The sequence below is a fragment of the Notamacropus eugenii genome, chromosome 5 (assembly GCF_028372415.1).
Source record: "Notamacropus eugenii isolate mMacEug1 chromosome 5, mMacEug1.pri_v2, whole genome shotgun sequence".
Classification (NCBI taxonomy): domain Eukaryota; kingdom Metazoa; phylum Chordata; class Mammalia; order Diprotodontia; family Macropodidae; genus Notamacropus; species Notamacropus eugenii.
In genome coordinates, this window is record NC_092876.1 from 229,179,241 (window position 1) to 229,203,526 (window position 24,286).

The 24,286-nt window shown below is 39.6% G+C and overlaps 1 protein-coding gene and 1 pseudogene across 9 annotated transcripts in view; both read right to left on the reverse strand.

Moving 5' to 3' along the window:
• STK39 (serine/threonine kinase 39) overlaps positions 1–24,286 on the reverse strand; it is a 320,433-nt gene that overhangs the window by 5,289 nt on the left and 290,858 nt on the right. For all 9 annotated transcript variants that reach the window (XM_072612215.1, XM_072612214.1, XM_072612213.1 and 6 more), the window contains one exon: positions 2,186–2,250. In XM_072612215.1, coding sequence (XP_072468316.1) covers positions 2,186–2,250 — 65 coding nt within the window. The remainder of the gene's footprint in view (positions 1–2,185; positions 2,251–24,286) is intronic.
• Positions 4,237–19,805, reverse strand: LOC140505822 (large ribosomal subunit protein uL4 pseudogene; annotated as a pseudogene).

Here is a 24,286-nt window from a genome sequence, read left to right on the forward strand (position 1 = left end):
AGGAGATTATTCTCTGTACCAGCAGCTTTCAATCACAAGCTACAGATTTTTAGTCCAAAATGTTTTAAGAAGCTTGGTCCTTTACATGGGTATCTTTCCTAGACACACAGTCTTCTATCCTGGTTTCCCTGTTATGCCAGGTGACTTAGCACCATTTAGAGAAATTTACAGAAGAACTTATAAAAGGTACAGAAAAAAAAAGAAACTGGAATGCAAGGCATACCTGAGGCTTATGTTATACTGCCTTCCCTTTAAAGGCTTTCATAATTTCTACTCAAAGGCATCTTTAAGAAAGTAGAAAAAAAGATGTGTGCTGATAATTCCCATTTTACAGGTGGGAAAACTGGGAGACAGACACTGTTACTTCCCTGGTCATTTAAAAAGTCAAGCAAGGATAAGGCTAAAGCGAAAACAATCTTCTGACTCAGGTCCAAGTAAATATGTTAATTAGTTATAAATTAACTAAATACAGAATAATTAGCTAATTTTTAATGGGAAAAGTGTTTTGAAGATGCACTATTGTGATGTATAAAATTCTGATACAATTCCTAAGATGAACAAAAGGAAGCTTATAATAGCAGTTCACTTTTAAGTAGAGGTTTAACTCTGACAAAATGCTTCCTTTATTAAGTTATTACTTTGTGAAGCAGGTCATGAAAACATTACTTTTCTTATCCAAGACTCACTTAAACCTAGTCAGTGACTTGCTCAAGATCATCCAACCTATAAATGTTACAGTGGGTCCAAATCCCAGCTCCACCATATTGTTTCTCCTACGGAAATGTCAGCTTTTGGTTCTGTTTGCCCAGAAATATCTCAAATAAATGATTTACTGACTTTAAGAACTGCAGATGAGCTGGAAAATACATTACAAAATTCTAGAATTTTAAGGGCTTGGAGGGTCTGAAAGATCATTTATAATAGGTTACTGACTGGGATTAATCCCTGAGGGTACAGAGATGCTAATAAATTTTCCTATCTTTAATTCTCATTTTACATCTAAACACAACATTCTTTTATTCTCAAAACAACGAAAACTCCTCAGAGACTACTTATTTTTCTGTGAAAACTGAGTTGTTGTCGTTTTTTAAAGGCAGCCCAGTCACTTGAATCAGATAAGGGCTGAAAGCCAGAGGGCTAATTGGCAGCAGCCTGGCATTTACTGTAACTAATCATTCTGCAATTTTGGCTAAGCACATTTTCCAGTTAATTTTCACATGGAATGAAAAATACAGATCATCAATAAATGTTATTCACAGTAAAGTCTTGGTTATTTACGTTTTCAAAAGTATCTGGTATTGTTTTGACTGGATCTCAATGCTTTTGATTTACAGTTTCAAAGTGAACCCTTTCAGGCAGATCTGTTCACCATTTATTAATTGTCTTATTATGCATCAGGGACTGTGAATACATAGAGAAAAATGGAACCGCTCCTATCTTCAAGAGTACATTATACTACCAGGGAAAAACGAAAACTAGCTAACTCTGGCACCTCCCTGCAACCATCTTGCCCCAGTCTCAGCCACCTTCTAACCATCAGTGAAACTTCAGGGTGAGGTGCAAAATCTATTTTGTGCAGCCACATCAGAAGCGGTGTTTGATTTACTGTTTGAGCCACTGAAATCTCTCTTTCCCTTGTTATGGTCAATGAAAACTTATCATTGAAATACAGAGTGTTCCCAAAGTCTCAGCGCACCAAGACTTTGGGAACACCCTATGTTAGGTTTTTGTTCATCAGGCATTAGCTGAGCTAAGTCACAACTGCCTCCAAGTACCTCCAAAACTTTCTGTGCAACTGTCTATTTTGAATACTCCACAACACTTTCTGGAACCACAAAGAAGCATCCTCAGAGTGATGTCACTCTGGATCCACATTGGTTTTAAACATAGAGTCAAGTGATGCTTCCCCAAAGAAGAGAACAGGCACAGCCTCCAGGACTCATAAAGAAGCGATTACTCTAACTGGTCCAGAACTATAAAAAGAGGGAAATGGGCTAACTGAACAAGAGACATTTTCTTGCCAAGAAAACTGTTCAACACCACTGAGGAGGGTGTTAAAGACGGGAATGGAACTCCAAAGAAAATAATAAAAGGTAAGAAAAATGGGCAACAAAATGGCAGTAGTGTTCTTTGTTTCTGCTTCATTACCCATCTTTTGGGTCACTTTTCACAGCCTTTCACTTACCAACTTAAATGTCAATGTTTTTGATGCTTTGGGGTCTTCTACAATCTTCTGCAAATTCGCAGCAACTGTAAAGCAAAAAACAGAGAGGATAATGGGTGGATGAGAGGCTTGTAGTATCAACTGATGTTCTAGTCACTGAATGAGAACAGCCTTCCAAACTATTTCTTTCACACAGCCCTCACAGCCACTTTGAGACTGTGCCTGCACAGTCTGTATTGTTCTTGGGCAAAACAGACTGGACAGTATTCAGAGCCAATGGAGTTTTTGGTGACAAGTTCGTGCAGACTTAATGCCCCTAACACGGTCCATTCTATAAAACAAGAAATTAAGTAAATAGGAATGAAGTTTGTCCCCAATGATTCAAACACTTAGCCTCCTAAAGAACCAGGCTGAAGAGATTTATTAGTGAGTAGAGAGAGATATTAAAATCATTCCCTTCTCTGGAAATAATGGGAGTGGGGAAAGCAAGCACATCTGATCTCCTAACTTCTGAAACTGCTTGATTTCTCGTATTTGTTCCTAACAAAGGTAGCAAAAAAGCAGTAGATACTTTCTACTAATCAGGCATACATGCTGAGGTTCTGAATCATGGTGATCTGTCAAACCATCTAAGTACAATGTTGAATAGTATCACACTGTGGCCAGCATGGTCAGAATTTTATTTTGTCATTTCAGGTTCAAAAATGCCAGTTGATCACATCTTTATCACTTTAGTAGGAATATTGAAAGACACACACACACACACACACACACACACACACACACACACACACACTTACTCTTTGAACAAACATGCAGGTTTTTTCAAAACACAAATGAAAAAGCCACAGTGCACCATACACTGGAATAGCTTAGTAAAGAAATAACTTTTCCCCATTTTCCCCTAGCAGGACATCTTCTGACTGATTTATAAAAAAGACAATGATAGCGGTCTCATTTTGGCCTTTACCAAATATAAATTCTAAATTATTATAATGAGATAAACAGACCACTGTTTGAGAAGAGGCACTGATTATCGTTCATTTTTCAAAAAGGAAAATAAAAAAAGCTTCCTATTCTGCAACTAAGTGCTTTTAAAGTAAAGCTGAAATAATTTCAGATCCAACTACAAACATGAAGAAATAATGCCCTGAAGAGGTGTGGTGCTTAAAATAGTAGAATGTAACCTGTAAAAAGTTGGGCTTTTAAGTCAACTGAAAAAAAAAATACCGCAAGCAGGATCTTTCTGCAAGTCAATTCTGACTTCTTTATTACATTTTGTCTGGGAACCGCAGACACAAAAAAAACAAAAACAAACCAAAAAAGGGGAAATGTGTGTTCAATCCAACCCATTTATCCATAATAAACCTAATAACCACTGTGTTCTCCATGTTCATTTCCTCCTCAACATTGTCATTCAGTCATGCCTTCATGACCCCATTTGGGTTTTCTTTTTATTAATTTATTTTTTTTTATTTATTTAACTTTTAACATTCATTTTCACAAAATTTTGGGTTCCAAATTTTCTCCCCTTTTGACCCCTCCCCCCACCCCAAAACTCCGGGCGTTCTAATTGCCCCTGTCTGCCAATCTGCCCTCTCTTCTATCATCCTTCTCTGCCCTTGTCTCCATCCTATACCCCTTTTCCTTTATTTCTTATTTCCTAGTGGCAAGAACAGTACTTGACAGTTGTTCCTAAAACTTTGAGTTCCAACTTCTGTTCCTCCCTCCCTCCCCACCCCTTCCCTTTGGAGGGCAAGCAATTCAATATAGGCCAAATCTGTGTAGTTTTGCAAATGACTTCCATAATAGTAGTGTTGTGTAAGAACTAGTTATATTTCCCTCCATCCTATCCTGTCCCCCATTACTTCTGTTCTCTCTTTTGATCCTGTCCCTCCCCATGAGTGTTGACCTCAAATTGCTCCCTCCTCCCCATGCTCTCTCTTCCATCATCCCCCCCACCCTGCTTATACCCTTATCCCCCACTTTCCTGTATTGTAAGATAGGTTTTCATACCAAAATGAGTGTGCATTTTATTCCTTCCTTTAGTGGAATGTGATGAGAGTAAACTTCATGTTTTTCTCTCACCTCCCCTCTTTATCCCTCCACTAATAAGTCTTTTGCTTGCCTCTTTTATGAGAGATAATTTGCCCCATTCCATTTCTCCCTTTCTCCTCCCAATATATTTCTCTCTCACTGCTTGATTTCATTTTTTTGAGATATGATCCCATCCTCTTCAATTCACTCTGTGCACTCTGTCTCTATGTATGTGTGCGTGTGCATGTGCATGTGTGTGTGTGTAATCCCACCCAGTACCCAGATACTGAATAGTTTCAAGAGTTACAAATATTGTCTTTCCATGTAGGAATGTAAACAGTTCAACTTTTATAAGTCCCTTATGACTTCTCTTTGCTGTTTACTTTTTCATGCTTCTCTTCATTCTTGTGTTTGAAAGTCAAATTTTCTTTTCAGCTCTGGTCTTTTCATCAAGAATGCTTGAAAGTCCTCTATTTCATTGAAAGACCAATTTTTCCCCTGAAGTATTATACTCAGTTTTGCTGGGTAGGTGATTCTTGGTTTTAGTCCTAGTTCCTTTGACTTCTGGAATATCCTATTCTATGCGCCCTTAGATCCCTTAATGTAGAAGCTGCTAGGTCTTGTGTTATCCTGATTGTATTTCCACAATACTTAAATTGTTTCTTTCTAGCTGCTTGCAATATTTTCTCCTTGACCTGGGAACTCTGGAATTTGACCACAATGTTCCTAGGAGTTTCTCTTTTTGGATCTCTTTCAGGCGGTGATCTGTGGATTCCCTGAATACTTATTTTGCCCTCTGGTTCTAGAATCTCAGAGCAGTTTTCCTTGATAATTTCATGAAAGATGATGTCTAGGCTCTTTTTCTCATCATGGCTTTCAGGTAGGCCCATAATTTTTATATTGTCTCTCCTGGATCTATTCTCCAGGTCAGTTGTTTTTCCAATGAGATATTTCACATTATCTTCCATTTTTTCATTCTTTTGGTTTTGTTTTGAGATTTCTTGGTTTCTCATAAAGTCATTAGCCTCCATCTGTTCCATTCTAATTTTGAAAGAACTATTTTCTTCAGTGAGCTTTTGAATCTCCTTTTCCATTTGGTTAATTCTGCTTTTGAAAGCATTCTTCTCCTCGTTGGCTTTTTGAACCTCTTTTGCCAATTGAGTTAGCCTATTTCTCAAGGTGTTATTTTCTTCAGCATTTTTTTGGGTCTCATTTAGCAGGGTGTTTACTTGTTTTTCATGCTTTGCTTGCATGTCACTCAATTCTCTTCCCAGTTTTTCCTTCACCTCTCTAACTTGATTTTCAAAATCCTTTTTGAGCTCTTCCATGGCCTGAGACCATTGAATAGGCTGGGATACGGAAGCCTTGACTTCTGCGTTTTTCCCTGATGGTAAGCATTGTTCTTCCTCATCAGAAAGGAAGGGAGGAAATGCCTGTTCACCAAGAAAGTAACCTTCTATAGTCTTTATTTTTTTTCCCTTTTCTGGGCATTTTCCCAGCCAGTGACTTGACTTCTGAGTGTCTTCTCCACCCCCACCTCGCCTCCAGATCCACCCAGCCAGCACTTGGGGTCTGAGATTCAAATGCTGCTCCCCAGCCTCAGCGTTTTGGGCGGGGGCAGGGCTGCTGTTTAGTGTGAGATTAAGTTCAGGTGCTCAAGTCAGGGCAGGGCCACCTCACAGGCTCCGTTCCCTCAGGGAGTTTATGCAGAGACCTTCAACAATAGATCCAGGCTCCTGCCTGCTTGGGGAGCCCTGGTCTGCTCCTGCCTCCGCTGCTGCCTCCCGAGGGGGCCTGAGTTATGGGGGCACCCCACTCCCCTCTCGACCCGCCAAAGAGACCCTCTCACTGACCCTTGTCACCCGTGGGTGGAGGGACCCGCGCGGCTGCTGGAGATTCCATCCCTGAAGCCTGGTCAGATCTGCTCCTTTCGGCGCTGCGCCGCCGAGGCAGGGCTGGGCTCTGCTCCGGGTCCGGGGCGTGAGGGACCTTTTGCGAGAGGTTTTCAGGCTTTCTGGAGCAGAAATCTCGTCCGCTCCGTTCTGTGGCTTCTGCTGCTCCAGAATTCGCCCGTGGTTCTTTTTTTTTTTTACAGGTATTTTATGGGCAGTGGGTTCAGAGCTATGTGTATGTGCATCTTTCTACTCCACCATCTTGGCTCCGCTCCCCTCCCCCATTTGGGGTTTTCTTGGCAAAGATACTGGAATGGTTTACTGTTTCCTTCTCCAGCTCATTTTATAGATAAGGAAACCAAGGCAAACAGGATTAAGTGATTTACCCAGGGTCACACAGCTAGTAAATGTCTGAGGTCAAATTTGAACTTGGAAAGATGAGTGTTCCTGACTCCAGGCCCAGCACTCTATCCACTGTGCCACCTCACTGTCCCCCTTCAATATAACACCTTTTATTCAAAGCCAACGGTGAGGAATGTCCTGTTTTCTATTATTATCTGAGTCAATCTTTTCTCTCTCCCCATCCCCATAGTATTCTGAATTACACACTTATACGTCTACCCCTACCAAGAAACAACAGTTCTTTTCCTGCATGTTTTCTGCACAAGAAAGAAAAAATCTGCTTTTTAAAGTCTGGGCATTCTGACTGTATGCAAATTGCAGCAGCTGAGCACAGCACTCATTTTCTTAAGAAATAAAATGTTCTAGTGGCTTCTCTGATTTGGGCTGTTTTCATGGGCAGTCATAAAGTCATCATTTGAATTTTGTTCCTTTACATCACAGTCTCTCAGTTAATACTGATGATTTACTATCTTGTTCTGGGCCATCTATTTCCACTCTGCTCTAGATGTTCCATCCCAAAACAGGGCTCAATCCCAAACCAATAGACAATGCTTGCTTGGGTGCATACACATAGCATTGCTGATTTTCCAAGCGGCTTTGAAAAGTGGTACTAGAGGGTAAGATTGAACTGTTAGTTATTTAAAACAATCACCCTAAAAACTATGTTCTCCAGTTGTGAATCCTGTACCTCCGGGACATTAGAAATTCAAATTCTCTTATTCAGCTCAAAGCGAAAATAGCAAAACTGGCCACTTACCTGATTACTTCTTCCAGCTGCTAGGCTTATTTTCAATTTACTTGATTCTAATTTGTTGTAAAGTGCTATAAAACACCTTCATTTAACTGACATCACATAAAATTCAGGGTGATGCTAATTTTTTTCCCCTCCAGTAGCAATGCTCATTAAAAGGAAGGGTGATCACTGTGTTGTTTCCCCCCTCCCTCTTCTTAGTGTGCACCTGGATTTCAAAAATAAAGATGCTCCTTACCTGGGGTGTATATAGAAAAGGGTTGTGGTGGTGATGGCTATTTTAAGGTTTTTTAGGTATTTAGTGATTAAGCCAAGATTCATGTTTTACTCTCTCCAGCCTCTGAACAAAATGTGACTTTTGAACGTGCTTTCTCTCCCCCTGATCCCTGTCTTAACTCAAATTCCTGCCAACCATCCCTTATTTTCTGAGTAAAATATCAGGACATTACCTATTCCTACTATATTTATCTTTCAAATTCTCTCTTCTAACCACATCCTCTCATTACTAAATGTTTTCTTTACCTACTACTCTTGTCCAAAGTCTGTGCAAGTGGTGGAGGGGAAAAAGGAAGGAGAGAAGGTGCTATATGTCTTCCAAGTAAGTCACACTAGAAATGCCCTTGTTACTCCCAGATTACACCTTTGTCCTTTTTATTCTCCAAAAAAGACCTTACAAAGTGAGTAATTCCCTTCAACTGATCCTCATGAGGTCCCCAATACAAGAAGTTTAAATTTGCATTTTTGGATGACAAGGTCCTACGAGTCCTGTGTTTACGAAAATATTAACAGTAACCACAGTATGTGAAGGACTTCGATGATCAAAACCTTCTATTTCCAAATAGAGAAGGAAATGGGATGACCATGGAATAATCCATCAGAGAAAATGCAGAATTGCATTGCCATTTCTTTGGCAGCTCATGTCTGACCTTCTACATTCTCTGTTTTCTCTAAGTTCCTTATAAGATGTACTATTTAACACATTCTCATTTTGACAGTTGGAAAAATAATAGTTACATAATCATTGTTTATAGTCTGTGTTTGTGTATTCCTAGCAATTAGTGTAAAGAAACACTTTTCTCCTCAGATAAAAGTATATTTCAGAAAATAATCCCATAAAAGCCTGAGGGCTGGTTGTTTTTATTTAACTTATTCATCCACAGAAAACTGTGGGAGAAAAGAAATGATAGGACCTCAAGGTCTGATATATTCTAATAAAGGCAAGAAAATTCTTGGCTAAGACCAAAAGAAGTTTCCCTAAGATGACTGGTGGGTGTTACATCATGGTACATATAATCCATCAGCAACCTCTTTGCACCCCATGTGTTCATGGCACAGCTGAAGACATTACAGGAACCACAGAGTAAGGAAAAATGTCATCTCTGCTCAAAGAGAACTTATGGTCTAAAGATGGAGAAAACCAAGCAATTATAGGAGATGTGTGGGAATATAACAAGGCTGATGTTCAGCAATGGGAAGTACATCAGAAACTGGCTCTTTCTCATAACTAAATTAATATTGCTAAAGACCAGCAACTATTGCCATGTGGAGTATGTGGGTGATACATCCACTAAGCCTTGTTAATGAGCAGACTATCTATGTTTATTTGCCAGGCTGAACAGATGCCAAACCTTGGACTTTATAACTGTAGCTGGCATAATAGCAAAGATGTGAAACTGACTAATGTCAACGCTAATTTTGACATTAGCCGAAATGTTCCAAGAGACTGATATGGTAAAGGAAAAATATCTGATCACAAAAGCACACGTCTCATAATCAACTGTAAGAGTAGCAAAAAAAGTAGAGGTCAAAATTATCTTAAAAATTATACAATCATACATAGAAGGAAAGGGTATTAATGTAGCTCCAATTATGTATCATCATTATGATGAGTGCTTTTTTTACAAATATTATTATTTGATCCTCAAACAATCTTGCAATGTAGTCATTATTATGTCCATTTTACAGATGAGGAAACTGAGGCAAACAGCGGTTAAGTGACTTGCCCAAGGTCACTCAGTTAGTAAGAATTTGAGGCCAGATTTGAACTAAGACTTCCTGACTCCAGGGCCAGAATCCTATCCAGGGCACCACCAAGCTGCCTCAGAAGGTGAGAGATATAAAGGAATGTGTGACATACAGCTATAGTTCTCACTGAAGCTCATTTGAGTTTAGGTTTATTCATGAGTATTTGGCATGGTTCTAAAGGTTAACCAATCTAGTGATTCTTTTTTTTTCCTTCTAAAGCCACTTTGAATATTTATTCTTTAGAAATTCAAAAGGTTGATATAATGGATTGTGGCCCAATGGATAAACTGATATGCTGAGTTTATTATGCAGCAGGCTTCTTTTCAGCTGCAGGCTTCTTTTCCACAGGCTTCTTGATTGCTGGAGGCTTCTTTTCCTGATGGTTTCTTTTGCCCTAGAACCTTCTTTGCTTCTGCAAACTTCTTATTACCCACAAGCTTCTTCTTCTTCTTCTCTACTCCTTTCTTTGTTTCCATAATCTTTAGTGCAGCAGCTCTTTTATTTTCTCTGATTCTTGGCCTGGTGCAGAATTGTATTCTGGCGCATTGTCTTGGGATATGGGTTCAGTTTCACCATTATTCTCAAGTTCTTCAGTGGGTTCTTCTTGAGTACTCATCTATGAATCTTTTTGCGTGGTGCATGGAGGGCCCTCTGGATCTCTGGGTTTTTCAAAATCCTGGTAAAGTCTGTGCTTTGCATGGGAAGATTACAGTGACTCTTCAGAGCAGCAGGCCTTTGCCATGTACCATACAGGTCATCCAACCTGTGGAAAGCACTTTCAGTCCAAATACAGAAATGCCCCACATGCCCACCAGGAGCAAGTCTCAAACGGTTCAATTTACTCACATTAAGTAGAGTGATATCAGGAATGTTTCTAAAGGCCTTGATAATACCATTGTCTTCATTATTGATGATAAAAGGTCCCTGACACTGGATTCAACGATGGTTTCTCATTTTATACCCTTATCAGTTCTCATACGCTGAGAAGTATAAACCTTTCTGATGTCATTCCATGCCTTCAGCTGCTTAAGCAGCAAAACTGCTTCCTTGGTCTTCTTATAGCCCTCAACTTTATCTTCAGTCACTAGAGGAAGTTTTGGGACTTCTTCAATTCGACAACCTTTTGACATGACCAGTGCCAGGAGGGCAGAGGCTTCCAGTACAGAGCAGATGGCATAATGTTTTTGTGTTGTATGCCAACGGTGCCAAGTCTTGGTAGAAGCAAACATGCAACCCCTTTGGCACATATTTCCAAAAGCACCCTGGCCAGAGTGGTGAGTATCCCCAACCCAAACACGAGGAATTCAAGCAACAGCCCTGCCAGTGCCCCAAGATTCAGCACTGATTTGATGACCTGCTAATTCACTGACAGTATAAGGTTATCAGTTATTTTTTCTTAAGTTGGTATGAACAAAATTCACAATATCTGGATGAATATGAGCCTTAAAGACAGCAGGAAAGGTAATATTTTTGCCAGATACTTCCCCCTTTTCAGAGTACACAGATATCAAGGGACATACACAAGCCATGGTGGGCACCCGAGAATAAGCACCACACTCAAAGAAAGTCAGGAGTTTTATTTTAAATTTCAATAACTTTAAATTTAATAACTGGATTATTATTTGGTTTTCATTTGGTTACAAATGGTGTGACAGGCTTTGGAACTGCTTTTGCGGGGGGGGGGGATGAGAGTGGGAGGGGATGAACTAAGGTTAATTTTTAAAACAAGCTGAAAACTGGAGAGGCTGATTATTTTGGTCTTGAATTTTCTTTAGTGAGTTAGGATTTGTGCTAAAGATTTAAGAATGGGAGGAAACTGTCACGATTGTTGATTTCATCAGTAAGTACATTCTACTGGTCATTTCTAAACAGGTGAGGACATCAATTAATGAAGCTGGTACACTGACCTGAATTGTGGAGACAATTCACCTGGATATTCTGAATTAGCTAGTTTTACTTTGGAATGAAACAGCAGAAGAAAGTGAAACATCTCTGTGAAGAATGACCTGTCTTTTAAGTCATGGTAGCTGAGAAGTCTCTACATCAACCTCAACTGAGATAAGACTTCATTTCTTTGCTTCTAAAAGGCAAAGAATATTACTATTCAGCAGAGGCAATTACAGAAAATGTCTTTTCCTGGATGTTTAATGAATCCCTCTGTCATGTTTCCAAAATGGCAGAGACAGATAAATAATTTTAAAAGTGTATTCTGAAATTGAAAACTTTGTGGATTTTCACAAAGATTACATGTCTTGTTTGTGTTATCATAGATTTTGCAAGAGAAATAAGCTACAATCATAAGTAACTGAAGAATTTCCTGGGGGCAGGAGGAAGAGGGGAGAGAATAAGCATCTATTTATATGGTGGCTAATGTGTGCCAGGTTTCACAGAGGGAGAAAGGATGAAGGCTGAGGACATGGTAAGAGTAACTACCAAAGACATTTAAGACAGATATACAGTAGAATTAGGAGGAAAAAATACCACCAAGATACATGAAGAATTAGGAAAGGCACTGAAATTAAGGGGGACCAGGAGAGGGTTCCTCTAGAAGGTGGGATTTTAGCTAAGACTTGAAGGAAGCCATGGAAACCAGGATATAGAGGTGAGGAAGGAGAACATTCAGGCATGGGATGCAGTCACAGAAAAGGCATGGGATAAGAGATGGGGTTCCTTCATGAGAAACAGCAAAGAGGCCAGTATCATTTGACCACACAGCATGTGGAGGAAAGTAAAGTAGAAGACTGGAATGGTAGGAAGGGGCCAGGTTATGAAGGGCTTTAAAAGCCAAACGAAATTTTACATGTGATCCTAGAGTTAACAAGGAGCTTACTGGCATTGATTGCATGGGAGAGGGAAAGCAGTGGATGGGCCCAACCTGCACTTTAGGATAAGCATTTTGATATCTGCGTGGAGTGGAGTGGGAAGCAATCTGGAGGCAGCTTCTTAAAAGTCCTATAACCTAACTCATGACTTTACAGATAAGGAAATCAAACAAGGCCTACAAGTGTTGAAGGAACTTGCCCAGGGTGGTCAGTCTTAGAGATGAGAACCAAACTCAGGCCTGCTGACATTCAAACCCAAAGCCCATGCTCTTCCACTTCCCCATGAGGCCAGATGAAATCAGACAGTCAGTTCACATTAACCAGCCAGTGATCTCTTCTCGGATGTTTTCTATAGGCTTCAGAATCTGCTACTTTTCTCTATGGCATGGCCTGATCTTTTCCTAATGCCTCTTTTTATTCCTAACCAAAATGAAATTCTCTAATTAGAAAACTTTCTAATAGAACAAAGGCATATATGACATTCTATTGGGACTCCTAGTTATTTAACTGACATAAATACACACATCCATTTATATACTATTTCTGCCCCATTTTTCTCTCTGCCACCTCCCCCAATTGAGAGCAATAAAGTTCTATTCAGTTGGTCCAAAATTCTTAAATGGGATCCACAGATCTTGGTAGTTCAAGAAAACATTTCAGGTAGTCTGTATACTAAGATGGTTAATATAAACCTTAATTTTGGTTTATATTGGTTTTCTTTGTAACCCTATGTATTTTACTTTCTGCATTTAAACACATTATTCTAAGAAGGGGTTCATAGATTTCACCAGACTGTCAGAGGGTTCTGTGACACACAGAAAGGTTATAAGCTACTGGCCTGGACAGATTTCTCATCCCATAAATATCTTAATAATTTTAGTGTTCCAAAGAGTTGAGAAAACTCCATTTGCAAGATCTCTCTCTCTCTACATGCACACACACTCTTTCTCGCAGACACTTTGGGGTTCTGTGTTCTCACAACCCTTGCTGAAGGAAAGAGCATATAAGTCCAAGTAACTGCTATCCTACACAGGATAAATAGAAAATAATTAACAAAGGGAAGACACTGCAATTAAGAGGGGTTGGGAAAGTCTTCCTGTAAAAGATGGGATTTTGATTGGGGCTTTAAAGGAAGTCAGGAGGTAGAATTGAAGAGGGAGAGCATTCCAGGCATGAGGGATAGCCAGAGAAAATGCTCTAAGCTGAGAGATGGAGCCTCTTATTCATGGGATAGCCAGGAAAGCCAGTGTTACTGAATCAAAGAGTATGTGGAGGGAAGTAAGGTATGAGGAGACTGGAAAGGAAGGAAGGGATAGGTTATGGATTTGCTTTGAATGCCAAACAGAGCATTTTATATTTATTTGATCTTGAAGGTGAGTGAAAGCCACCATAGTGTAGGGGGGTGACATGGTCCAACCTGCACTTTAGGAAAATCACTTTGGTTGCTTAATGGAAGATGGATTAGTGTGACGAGACAGACAGAGCTACCAGCAAGCTATTGTAGTAATTGAGGTGTGAGGTGATGAGGCTTGCGTTAGAGGGATGACAGTGTCAAAGAAGGGCGTGTATATGAGAGAGGTTGCAAAGGTGAAATCCATAGGCTTTGGCAACAGCTTGGAATGGGGAGATGGGGTGGGAAGGTGAGAGATATTGAGGAGTCCAGGATGACACCTAGGTTGTAAGCCTGAAGGACTGGGAGGATGGTAGTTGCCCTCTACAGTAATAGGGAAAGTAACAAGGGGAAAGGGGAGGGTTTAGGGGGAAAGAATTGGTTCTGTTTTGGAAATATTTAGCATATCTATGGACACCCAGTTTGAGATGTATGAAAAGTAGTTGGAGATTAAGATTGGTAGTCAGCAGAGAGTTTGGGACAGATTTAAGAATCATCAGTATAGAGATGGTCATTAAATCCACCAGAGCTGATGAGATAGATCCTCAAGTGAAGTAGTATAGAGGGAGGGAAGAGGGATGAGGATAGAATCCTGAGGGATACTTATGGTTAGAGGGCATGATCCAGCGGAGGATCCAGCAAAGGAGAAAAAGGAAAGGTCAGAGAGGTAGGAGGAGAACCAGGGCAGAATGGTATCCCAAAAAGCTAAAGAGTACAGAGTATCAAGCAGGAGAAGCTAATCAACAGTGTTAGTCTGCAGAGAAGTCAAGGAGACTGAGGACTGAGAGAAGGGATTGGGCAATTGAGATCATTTGTAACTTCGGAGAGAGGAGCTTTGGTAGAATGACAAGGTCAAGAGGCAGACTGTAAGGTGTTAAGAAGACAGGGAGGTGAGAGAAAATGCAGGCACCTCTTGTAGAGAGTCTTTTCAAGGAATTTAGCTACAAAGCTCATAAAAGATATAGGGTGATGATGGGTAGTGGGGATGGAGGATCAAATTGAGGGTTTTTTTAGAACAGGGGAGACATGGGCCTATTTGTAGGAAATGAGCCAGTAGAGAGGGAGAGGCTAAAAATAAGTGCTGGAATGAGGATAACAAGAAGGAACGATCTATGGAAGCCTTTACATTCATTTCTTTCAAATGCATTTTGTTCCAGGGTCATATGCTACTGTGTCTAGTTAGCTGAAATTTGTGGCACAGTTTGAGATTTAACCCTAATGACTTTTCAAATGAGAAAAGTTCTGAAAAAGTTAAAATTAATGACACAGTTAAATACAGTCATATGAAGAACACTATGTAAATTATAGGGCAAAGCAGCCAACTGAGGCAGAACCATCTGGCACAAATACAAAGTACAGAGAGAACCTTAAAGCTTCTGAGCCCAGTATTTGTTTTGCTAAACTCCAAATGACATTAGAAAGGTACCTGTATGGTCCAGAACTGGAAGAATGCTAAAGCCTTAGGATTCTTTCACAGAACTACAGACTCTCATGACTGGAGGGGATCCCCTCTGAACAGGAATCCCATCTAAACATAGCCTCTGCTGGAAAATCTGCAAGGACATCAGGCAGCCTGGTGGCACAGTGGATAGAACTCTGGGCCTGGAGTCAGAAAGACCTGAGTTCAAGTCCAGCTTCACACTTACTAGCTGCATGACCCTGGGCAAGTCATTAAATTTCCATTGGCCTCAGTTTCCTCATCTGTAAAATTGAGGTAATAAAGGCAGATACCTTGAGAGGTTGTTGTGAGGATATGAAATGAGAAATCATTTATAAAGCACTTAGCAGAATGTCTAGAACACAGTGGGTGATATTAAAATTTGGGGCTTTTGTTATTATTATATTTTATATATGGTCTGACTAGTACAGTAGAGTGGGAATAGAAACCTCCCTCTTTCTGGACATTACACATCTCCTAAGCTTTAGCTTTTTTTGTGGCTATCATGTTCTATTACTGACTTACATGGAGCTGATTATCAATTAAATCACCTAGATTCCTTCTAACCTCCACCACCCAGTTATACCTCCCCTATTCTAGGGAACCCCCTCTCTCTCCCAACTCAAGGGCAGTACTTTACGTTTATCTTTAATTGATTTAGGATAATTAGATCTGGTCCACTGCTCCAGCCTAAAAATAGCTTTTTGGACATCAATTTGGATGACCGAATCAAACAACCAATCATCCCAATATGGCCTTCCTTCCCAGCTCTAAAGGTCTGTGTCACCTACAGTTCTGCTCACTATGCCACCTATGGCTTCACACAAGTGACTGCTTAAAAAGTTAAACAGAATATGGTCGAGGATCTGGCGATCCAACTAGTTTCAAATTCCTCTAACTCCACTTTCATCCACAGCTCACATTTCCCCATTTTTCTCCACAAGGACACTGTGAGATATTGCCAATGTCTTGCTAACAAACCCTCCTTTAATAAGGGACCCTATAATCTGTGAGGCCCCATGTCTTGGAGCTATCTTTATATAGGTCAGTCCCAGAAGCAGTCCTTCTGGGTTACTCTTTAAAACCTAAAAAATAAAGGCTCAGTAGGGAGTCTCAGGTACAGGCCAGGACCAAACACATCACTCAACCAAAGCTATTCAGTAAACACTTATTAAAGGTCTACTGCTCTGACTACTGATGCACAGGGAAAAAGTTAAATGGTCTCTGTTCTCAAGCTCATGGTCTACTACTTAGAGACAAAGGTCTTATGCAGCAAAAGGCATCACTAAGGTATGACTTTAGTGTAAATGAATTACAAAAATATCAGTAAGTATAAATTACTTCCTACTTTTGATGGGAGAAAAAATCAACTTTATAAGATCCTGCTAAAGAGTTCCCCTCCTTACCTTCCACTTGATCACACAGTATTTCCTGCATAAGTGTATGTACGCAGAACCATGGGACAAGGCAGGTAAAAATCACTGGCTTTTGAGTCAGAGGACTCCAGTTTGAATCCCACTTCTTTCACTTACCAACAATGTGACTCTTGAGTCTCAGTTTCCCGATCTGTAAAATGAACTGGCAAAGGAAATGGCAAACCATTTCCATATCATTGCCAAGAAAACCCCAAATGGGGTCACGAAGAGTTGGACAAGACAGAAATAACTTAATGATAACAAAAAAAACTTGGAAGACCTATATTCCTTATTATCTCTATGCCCCTATGAAGTAGGATGCCTCCCAAGTGGAGGCATAAACATGAATCATTTCTTAACCATGTTTCAAAGTATAGAATCACTATGAATTTGGGTGATATGGTATAAATCTACATTATCAATGCAAGCCTAGGTTACATACTGAAATACCAAAATATTAAAAAAAAAACAGAACAAACCCCAAATAACAAATTCATGTACCCTAGGTTAAGAACACCTAGAGTCCAGAGAAAAGGAAACCCAACTGTCTATGGCCAAAGGGGAAAGACAGATGGCTACAGAAATCTCTTTCGAATACCTAAAGGAGAAAGGACAGATCAAAAGATGGGACAATTTTCAAGGCTAGAGACTCAAGATCTCCAGAAACAGAGGTAAAGTAGGACAGCAAAGTGGGACAGATAGTTTGATCCAAGAGAAAATTTGGGAGGAGAACAATAACAGAGAGATCTCATTACAGGCACCTCCATAGTAAAGCCAGGTTCCTATCTAATAAAAGAGCTTGGTTAGTTGTCTAGTCATTTCAGCCGTGTCTGACCCTTCATGAGCCCATTTGGGGTTTTCTTAGCACAGACAGGAGTGGTTTGCATATCCTTCTCCAGTTCATTTTACAACTGGAGGCAAATGGGGTTAAGTGACCAGATCTGGACTCAGGGCGATAAGTCTTTTCTTAACTCCAGTCTGAGTGCTCTATCAACTATGCCACCTAGCTGCCCTTAATTAGAGACCCTAAGAAAAACTAACACCTGTGATGGGCAAAGTCTTCCAGAGTCAGTGGGAAGGATTAGGGAAACACTGAGACACTGTTCCCTTTTTTTGCTGAACCAACTTCACTGGTCAGTGACTCAGATCTGAGATAATTCAGTCTTAAATTGGGCAAAGGAAGAGCAGACCTACTACCCTGTAAGCGTTCATGAAAGGCTGGGATAGAAAAGAATGGTAAATTTTGTAACTGTAATTGCACAGTGCTTAGCAATATAACCCTCAAAAAATGTTTAACACTAGGGAAATGAAATGCTTTCCTGACATGGGGTGTGCTTCTTTCCCATGAGTTGGGGGAAATCATTTGAAAGAGAAGGTAAGGCAGGTAGAAATGAAAAGGAGGCATCAGGGAACCAAGTCATGAATCTATCTAGGTTAAAAAAAAAAAGGTCATCATGGTAGGAAGGGAAGCAGGAAATAATAATGCTACTCCCCCCCTCATCCCCTATCAGCAGAGTACTCAGTATATAACCCTTTTCTAACATGTTCCTTCTCCTTATAATAATAGCTCACACTTAGATGTGCCAGACTTACCTTCATTTACATTTTGACTACAACTCATTTATATATCAATGTGCTAAATTATGCCAGGGATTTGCATTTGAAATCTCTGACCTATGAAATAAAAGGCTCTGACTCTCTCCAAGGAACAGTTCTTAACCTTTTTTGTCATTGACAATTTGGTGAAACCTCAGAATGCTATTTTTAAATGCAGAAAATAAAATACATAGGATGACAAAGGAAATGAGTTATGTTGAAATATAGTTATCAAAATATTTAAAAAAAAAAAACAAGCTCAGGTTAAGAATTCTTGCCTTAAAGGAATTCTAAGAAAGAGTAAGTGGGGGAGATTTTAGGGTCCCCTTCTTTCCCCAGACATCTAAGCCTAAAAACTGGGTGGCACACTGACTTTGGAGTCAGAAGACCTGGTTTCAAATCTTACCTATGAAACTATTTGTATGACTTTTGATAAGTTACTTAACCTCTCAATTTCTTCATGGGTAAAATGAATGAGTTGGATAAAATGGTTCAGAAACCACTGAGGTTCCTTTTAGCTCCACATCTAAAACCCTTAGAAAAGTATGGTGCTTGGACTGTCCCCTCCCCCTGATCTGCCTAAAGCTGTAAATGCAGCTCATTCTTACAGTTCCCTTTTCCTGGTCTGGATGTCCTCTTTCTCCCTGCAGAATGGCCACCTCCAGAATGACAAGGACCTGGTCTCATTGCACCCAGAACAATCAGGATCCTTTTAATGTATATGAATTCACATTATGTATATGTCACTGCCATGGTGTGGTGTTGATAAGGTACACTGGAGATTATGAATCATCATTTTCATCTTATCTTGACTTTAAGTTTGCCTCAGGAAATCCATTAACTTCTCAATGTCCAGGTAACTAACTCCCTAAGATTATCAAGTGTCCAACAGATTACAACTTTGCATTGAGAGATGTGAAATATATGTACACACAAATAGAAAATTTATCAACGAGTGAACCTGGTCACTTTATATTAATACTATGCCTAATGGATCAACAAATATTTGTTGCAGACCTAATATGTGCAAGGCCCTCTTTTCTAAGCTGTAAAGTGTATGTATATGGAGAGGGGAAGAAAAGGGGTGAGGGAGAAGGAGGGAGAGAGAGAGAGAGAGATACAGACATGGATGTGTGTGTGTGTGTATTGAAAAGCCTTAGCTAAATTTGAGTGACTTCAAAGAATCTATTTTTTTAGACTGTTAGCAGTCCATGATCCACCATGGTTTTCTGCATCATATCTTTGCCTTACTCAGAAGCTAAACCAAGGTATGTGTCAGGAGAGGAAAAAATGTCAACAGTTCTATTCACTTCTCTTTTGTAAGGTTCATCCTCACAACTAATCACATAGGACTTTTTTTTCAGGATTTGATTTCACTTGTATTTGCATGTCTGACACTACCTGCTGAGCAAAGAAATGATTTATTTAAAACTTCAATCTTGATTTGAAGGGGCAAAGGCAAACCTTAAGTGCACTGTCAGAGCACTTCCCTTAGAGCCAACACTGGAGATGCCTATCAAAAAGCTTGTTTTTTATCAGAAGCTACTTGAGAGAATGGCAAGGGAAATAGGAAAGCCTGTGGTGAAGATCTGATCATTCACTAAGGACACAATAGTGCCAGAAGCCTAGAGAATGGCTAATGCATTTCTTATACTTAAAAAAGGAAACAAAAAGGCAATCTAGAGAACAACAGCTTTTGGGAACTTTGGTCTTAATACTGGAAATTTGGTCCTGATACTGGAAATTCTGATAAGGAGGAAGATTACCAAACATTCCTGAATGCATCATTTATGAAGAGGGCTTGAAATCGCAATTTCTCCAAATACAAATCAAGTCTAACCAACATGCTTGGATTTCTAGCCTGTTACAACCCCCTTGCCCTTCTCCCCCAACCCCGTTTCCCCCTCCCAATCCCCAAAGAGGATTTGATTTGACTATATGATTTGACTGTATTTAGACACTTGCTAATCTATCACACAACAGACTCATTTATACTTTTGCAACTGGGTCACACTGGTAAAGATCTGAAATGAAACTCCATACTGGTTTTGGGGACAAAAAATTACGTGAGGTAAGACAACGTACTTCTAAGCTAAAGAATAAGTAAGAAAGGGACATAGCCAGGTCATAAGGAGGGTTCAGTGTAGTAATAGTAAGGTATTGATATAAATTAAGATGGTGATCACTGTGGGAAAGGAAGTATTTCCTGCAAGTGATCTGGGTAAAGAACTAACGAAGCATATAGTATGAGGCCAAGGTAAAAGGTGGTACAAGGAATTGTGATAAAGAGCTGCAATCAAAAAGCTGTTCAAAAATAAAAAATCAAAATTGTAATCACTTGGGGATGATCATCAATAATACAGTATGGGGGGAAAATCTGTATTTGACAGCAGAAACAAAGGCAAACAAGATTAGGCCTTATACAACCAGAATCAAAGACTACAAAGCAGCACAGGTCATACTGATTTCTACTTATGACAGTGAGTATCCATTAACCATGACCTCTTTCTTCATTTTAGAAGAACTCAAAAGTAAAAATACAAGTAGCAACCAAAGTGCAATGACTTAAGTTTTACAGAGGCACAAGTTATTAGGGACATAAGATAATACCATTTATTGACCCATTTAATGGTATACACTATATAAAAGAGGTGAGAAAAAAATTGTTTTTGTTAAGGCCCAGAATCATTCCACGAAATACTGATCAAGTCACAGACTATTGTGGCTACAGTAACATGTGCAATGTTTAAACAATTGATTGAATTTCTTCCATAACACATATACACACAAAAAAGGTGGATCCCTTTACATTTACATTGGTAAATTATTGGGCCCACTGATTTTGCATCCCCTAAATTTCTCCCTGAATTCTTCCCCTTGCTTCATCCTAGAGATACATCTTATATAACAAAGATTTGTTTAAAAGAATAAAGGAGGGAAAAAAATCAGCAAAACGGGCCAATACATTAATAAAATCTGACAATGTTCCACACTCATGCCACCTTTGCAAAGGAGTAGGAGAGGGGGGGCCATCTCATCTTGTATTCGTTATTTCCTCAAATACGGTTGATTTCCTCCAATCTTAAAAAGTACCTTTCGACACCTTCTCATCTTGCATGATTCTTATCCATATCTTTTTTCATAAATCTTTCATAAAGGTATAGAGGTTCTACCTAGGACACAAGAGGCTTTTCTTCAATAATCTGTGTTCATGCTATAGTTTTTGGTAGAAAGTAAGCTTCTTCAGAGCATGGGCCATTTGTTTGTGCTTTTGTATGCCTGGGCCAGCAGAGTACCTGATATACCCAGGGTGTCCTCAAAATCTTAGTGCCATTTTAAGCTTTTGAAACACCCTATCATAAGGAACTTAATTGAATTTAATTTGTCCTCAGCTTTTAACACCTTGGATGTTACTGCCAAAAAACTGAAGTGGGCCAGTCATACAGCAATACAAGGGCAGTGCAGGTGGTATACCAAAACATTTATCTTTGTTTGAAAAAAATGACAAAATAAATAAATATAATTTCATGAGTTTAAAAAAAAATGTTGCAATTTTTCATGTGTCAAATTTTAATGCAAGAATAAACAACTACAAAAAAACAAAATTTGATGTCAGGGGAGGGACTGGGGAGTGTCTACTTGTGAATTAAGAACTTCATCACCAGTTCTAATAAGTTATCTTTAGCTTTAATTGGTCTTTCCAAATCAGGCCCTATCACCTGTGATCACAGACACATTTTGATTCAAGTCACATGAAAATGTTGATTCTCAACAGGGCTCTTACCTCCTACCTTAAGCTCTGGAGCTGTTTTGAGCTAGAAGTAATTGTATAGCACTACTACGGTGGTGGGAAAAGAAAAAAGGTGAACATGGAGTGATTAGAGAAAGTTCCAGAAAAATTCAGAAGTGCTCATTCACTCAAAGGTAAGGTCTTACTGATAATTTAGAAAATCCCATACCAATGTGTATGTGTTCATGATAATACAAAAAGTCTGTGACAAACATGACAAATGGCCCACATGAAGGTCATAGGTCCTTCCAGTTTGGTCTTATTCCTGTCTCTTACATCTGCTTGACATGTGACCCAGGGCAAGTCACTTAACATGGCTGCCAGCACTCAGGGCCACACTCAAAGACTAAATGTCACTGAAGATGTTGAGCTGTATTCAACTGTCCTACATTAAATCAGCCATCTGGCATTTATTAAATGCTCACGGAACCGTTCTAAGTATTAGGGATGCAAATAAAAGCAAGGTGGTCATTCCTGGACTTCAAGGAGCTTCTGTCTTAATGGAAGAATTTAACCCACACCAGGGAGCTGGAAAGGGTGTGGGGAACTGCAGTACTGGCAGGGCTGGAGATACCTTGGAAGTGCCAGAACCAAGAAAGAGAAACAGAAAGCTGGACTATCAATGCCCTGTGTAGTTCCATGAGTGGAGTCCACTTTTCAGGAGGGTAGGGGGAGTGGAGGCGTCCTGGAAGGCAGAGGGAATTTCATCAGTAAAGAATTCCCTATAGCAATGAAATCACAGGTCCAATCCCCTAAACCCTTCTTCTCCCCATCAGAGTAATTAAGTGAAGCACAGAAGGTATATCCCATGCACATTTCAATTCAATGCTGTCACTAGTTTTTAGAGAAACCTCTAATACATAAAGGTAGAGTGTTCTCAAAGTTTAGTTATATGCAAAGCCTTTGCAGTCTTTATAGCTTATCGGATATTAAAGACATGTTAATCTTTAAGGGAATCAAAAACTTAATATTACTACTTCTTTATACCACTATCTTTATAGCAGTATATCTTTATATATAACAGAAATAACTGTTAATGTTAACAGGTTATTTAGGAAATAACTACTGAAATTCTTATAAGAAACTTGGAAAAGGTATAGAGTAGGTGACTTCAGCAATGAGAAATCCTGAAAATTTAATATTCAGATTTTTCTGGTATGGGGCAAGAACAGTTACTGCACTGCTGAGTCATCTCAGGAATATCAAATCTCTAGGTCGTTAAAATAATAGACATTTTCTCTGTTGTAATAAGATACTAATTTCAATGCTTGGTGTGAACTATATTTTGAGCAACTAAACAGAAAAGTAGAGAATCACTCTTTCTGAAATTAAATACATTAAAATAACACACAATATAGGCAGAAAGTTAAAATGTTTGCACAACAAATTATATTATGGTGCCTTCAGTTACACTTATCTGTAGCCCCAGTTCTGGGTATTTCCCTAGGGTAACAGAAACAGGGAAAAGTTCCACAGTAATAAGCATCATTCTCCCTCCAGTCGTCCAGAGTCTACAACCAGATGCAAAGAATCCCCTACGGGCACATGATCCACTTTGTTCTGGGATTAAAGATGTTTCTCTAAGGAGCTAATAATAAATTCCCTTGACAAGACTAATTCTTTGATAAAAGACAAAGTCACTTGGTCTTTGGCACTTTCTCTTTATTAAGAGCTGATGAAGCTAACACTTGAGTTCCATCCTTGGATTTAGCCATTAAAAGGGATGCAGATGGTCAGACACAAGGAGAGAACCAGATAAAAGGCAGATAAAAGCCAATACAACACACACATTTCAGGTTCCTGGAAGAGAGACTTCATAGGACTCCATAAGCCTTTCAAGGAGCCATTTGCATTAGGAAACCCAAGAAGGCCCCTAAAAGGTTACAGAGCTCCAGAAATGGCAGTGGATGGGTAGGGCAAGGGGTTTCTGAGTCAAGTGGAGAGCTGCAGGAATTAGAGAGCAATAGTGGGACAAGTGTATCAGAGCAACAGATAACGTGCAGGGGAAGCATGAGGAACTTTTGGACTAAGCCTCCAGGACAAAAGAGAAGTCCCTGGTGCTCAGAGCTCCACGACTGTGTAGATCTGGCAGGAGTGCCACTGAGTTCTTTCCCCATTTGAGTGACCCCACCCAGAGCTGTATTCTAAGCCCAGGAGACTGCACAAACCTCTGGGGAAAATGGAACTCTCCAGAGAGGGAACAAAAGTTTTATTTATTTATGAGCTGGGATGCAATTCAATGGATTTTCTGTTGAGTAAAAAAAAAAGTCCATTGTGGATGTCATGTATTATTACCCTGACTTTCTGCATGAGATCCGAGTGCCCTTTTCTTTGTGATGTAGAGACTTGGGCACGAACTCAATTCTCATGTCCTCTGGGAAAATTCTGGATGGGGACAAAAGTCAAAAAGAGGGATTTGGGTGAAAAGCAACCATGGCTGAGCCTGGTCTATTTATAACCCAGAGTTTTGGTTCAGAGCCTTGGGTTATACTACTAAAGCGAACCATTGAGTGGACAGTCTAATAATTCTCTATACCTAAAGGGTTTTATGAGGAGGCTAACCT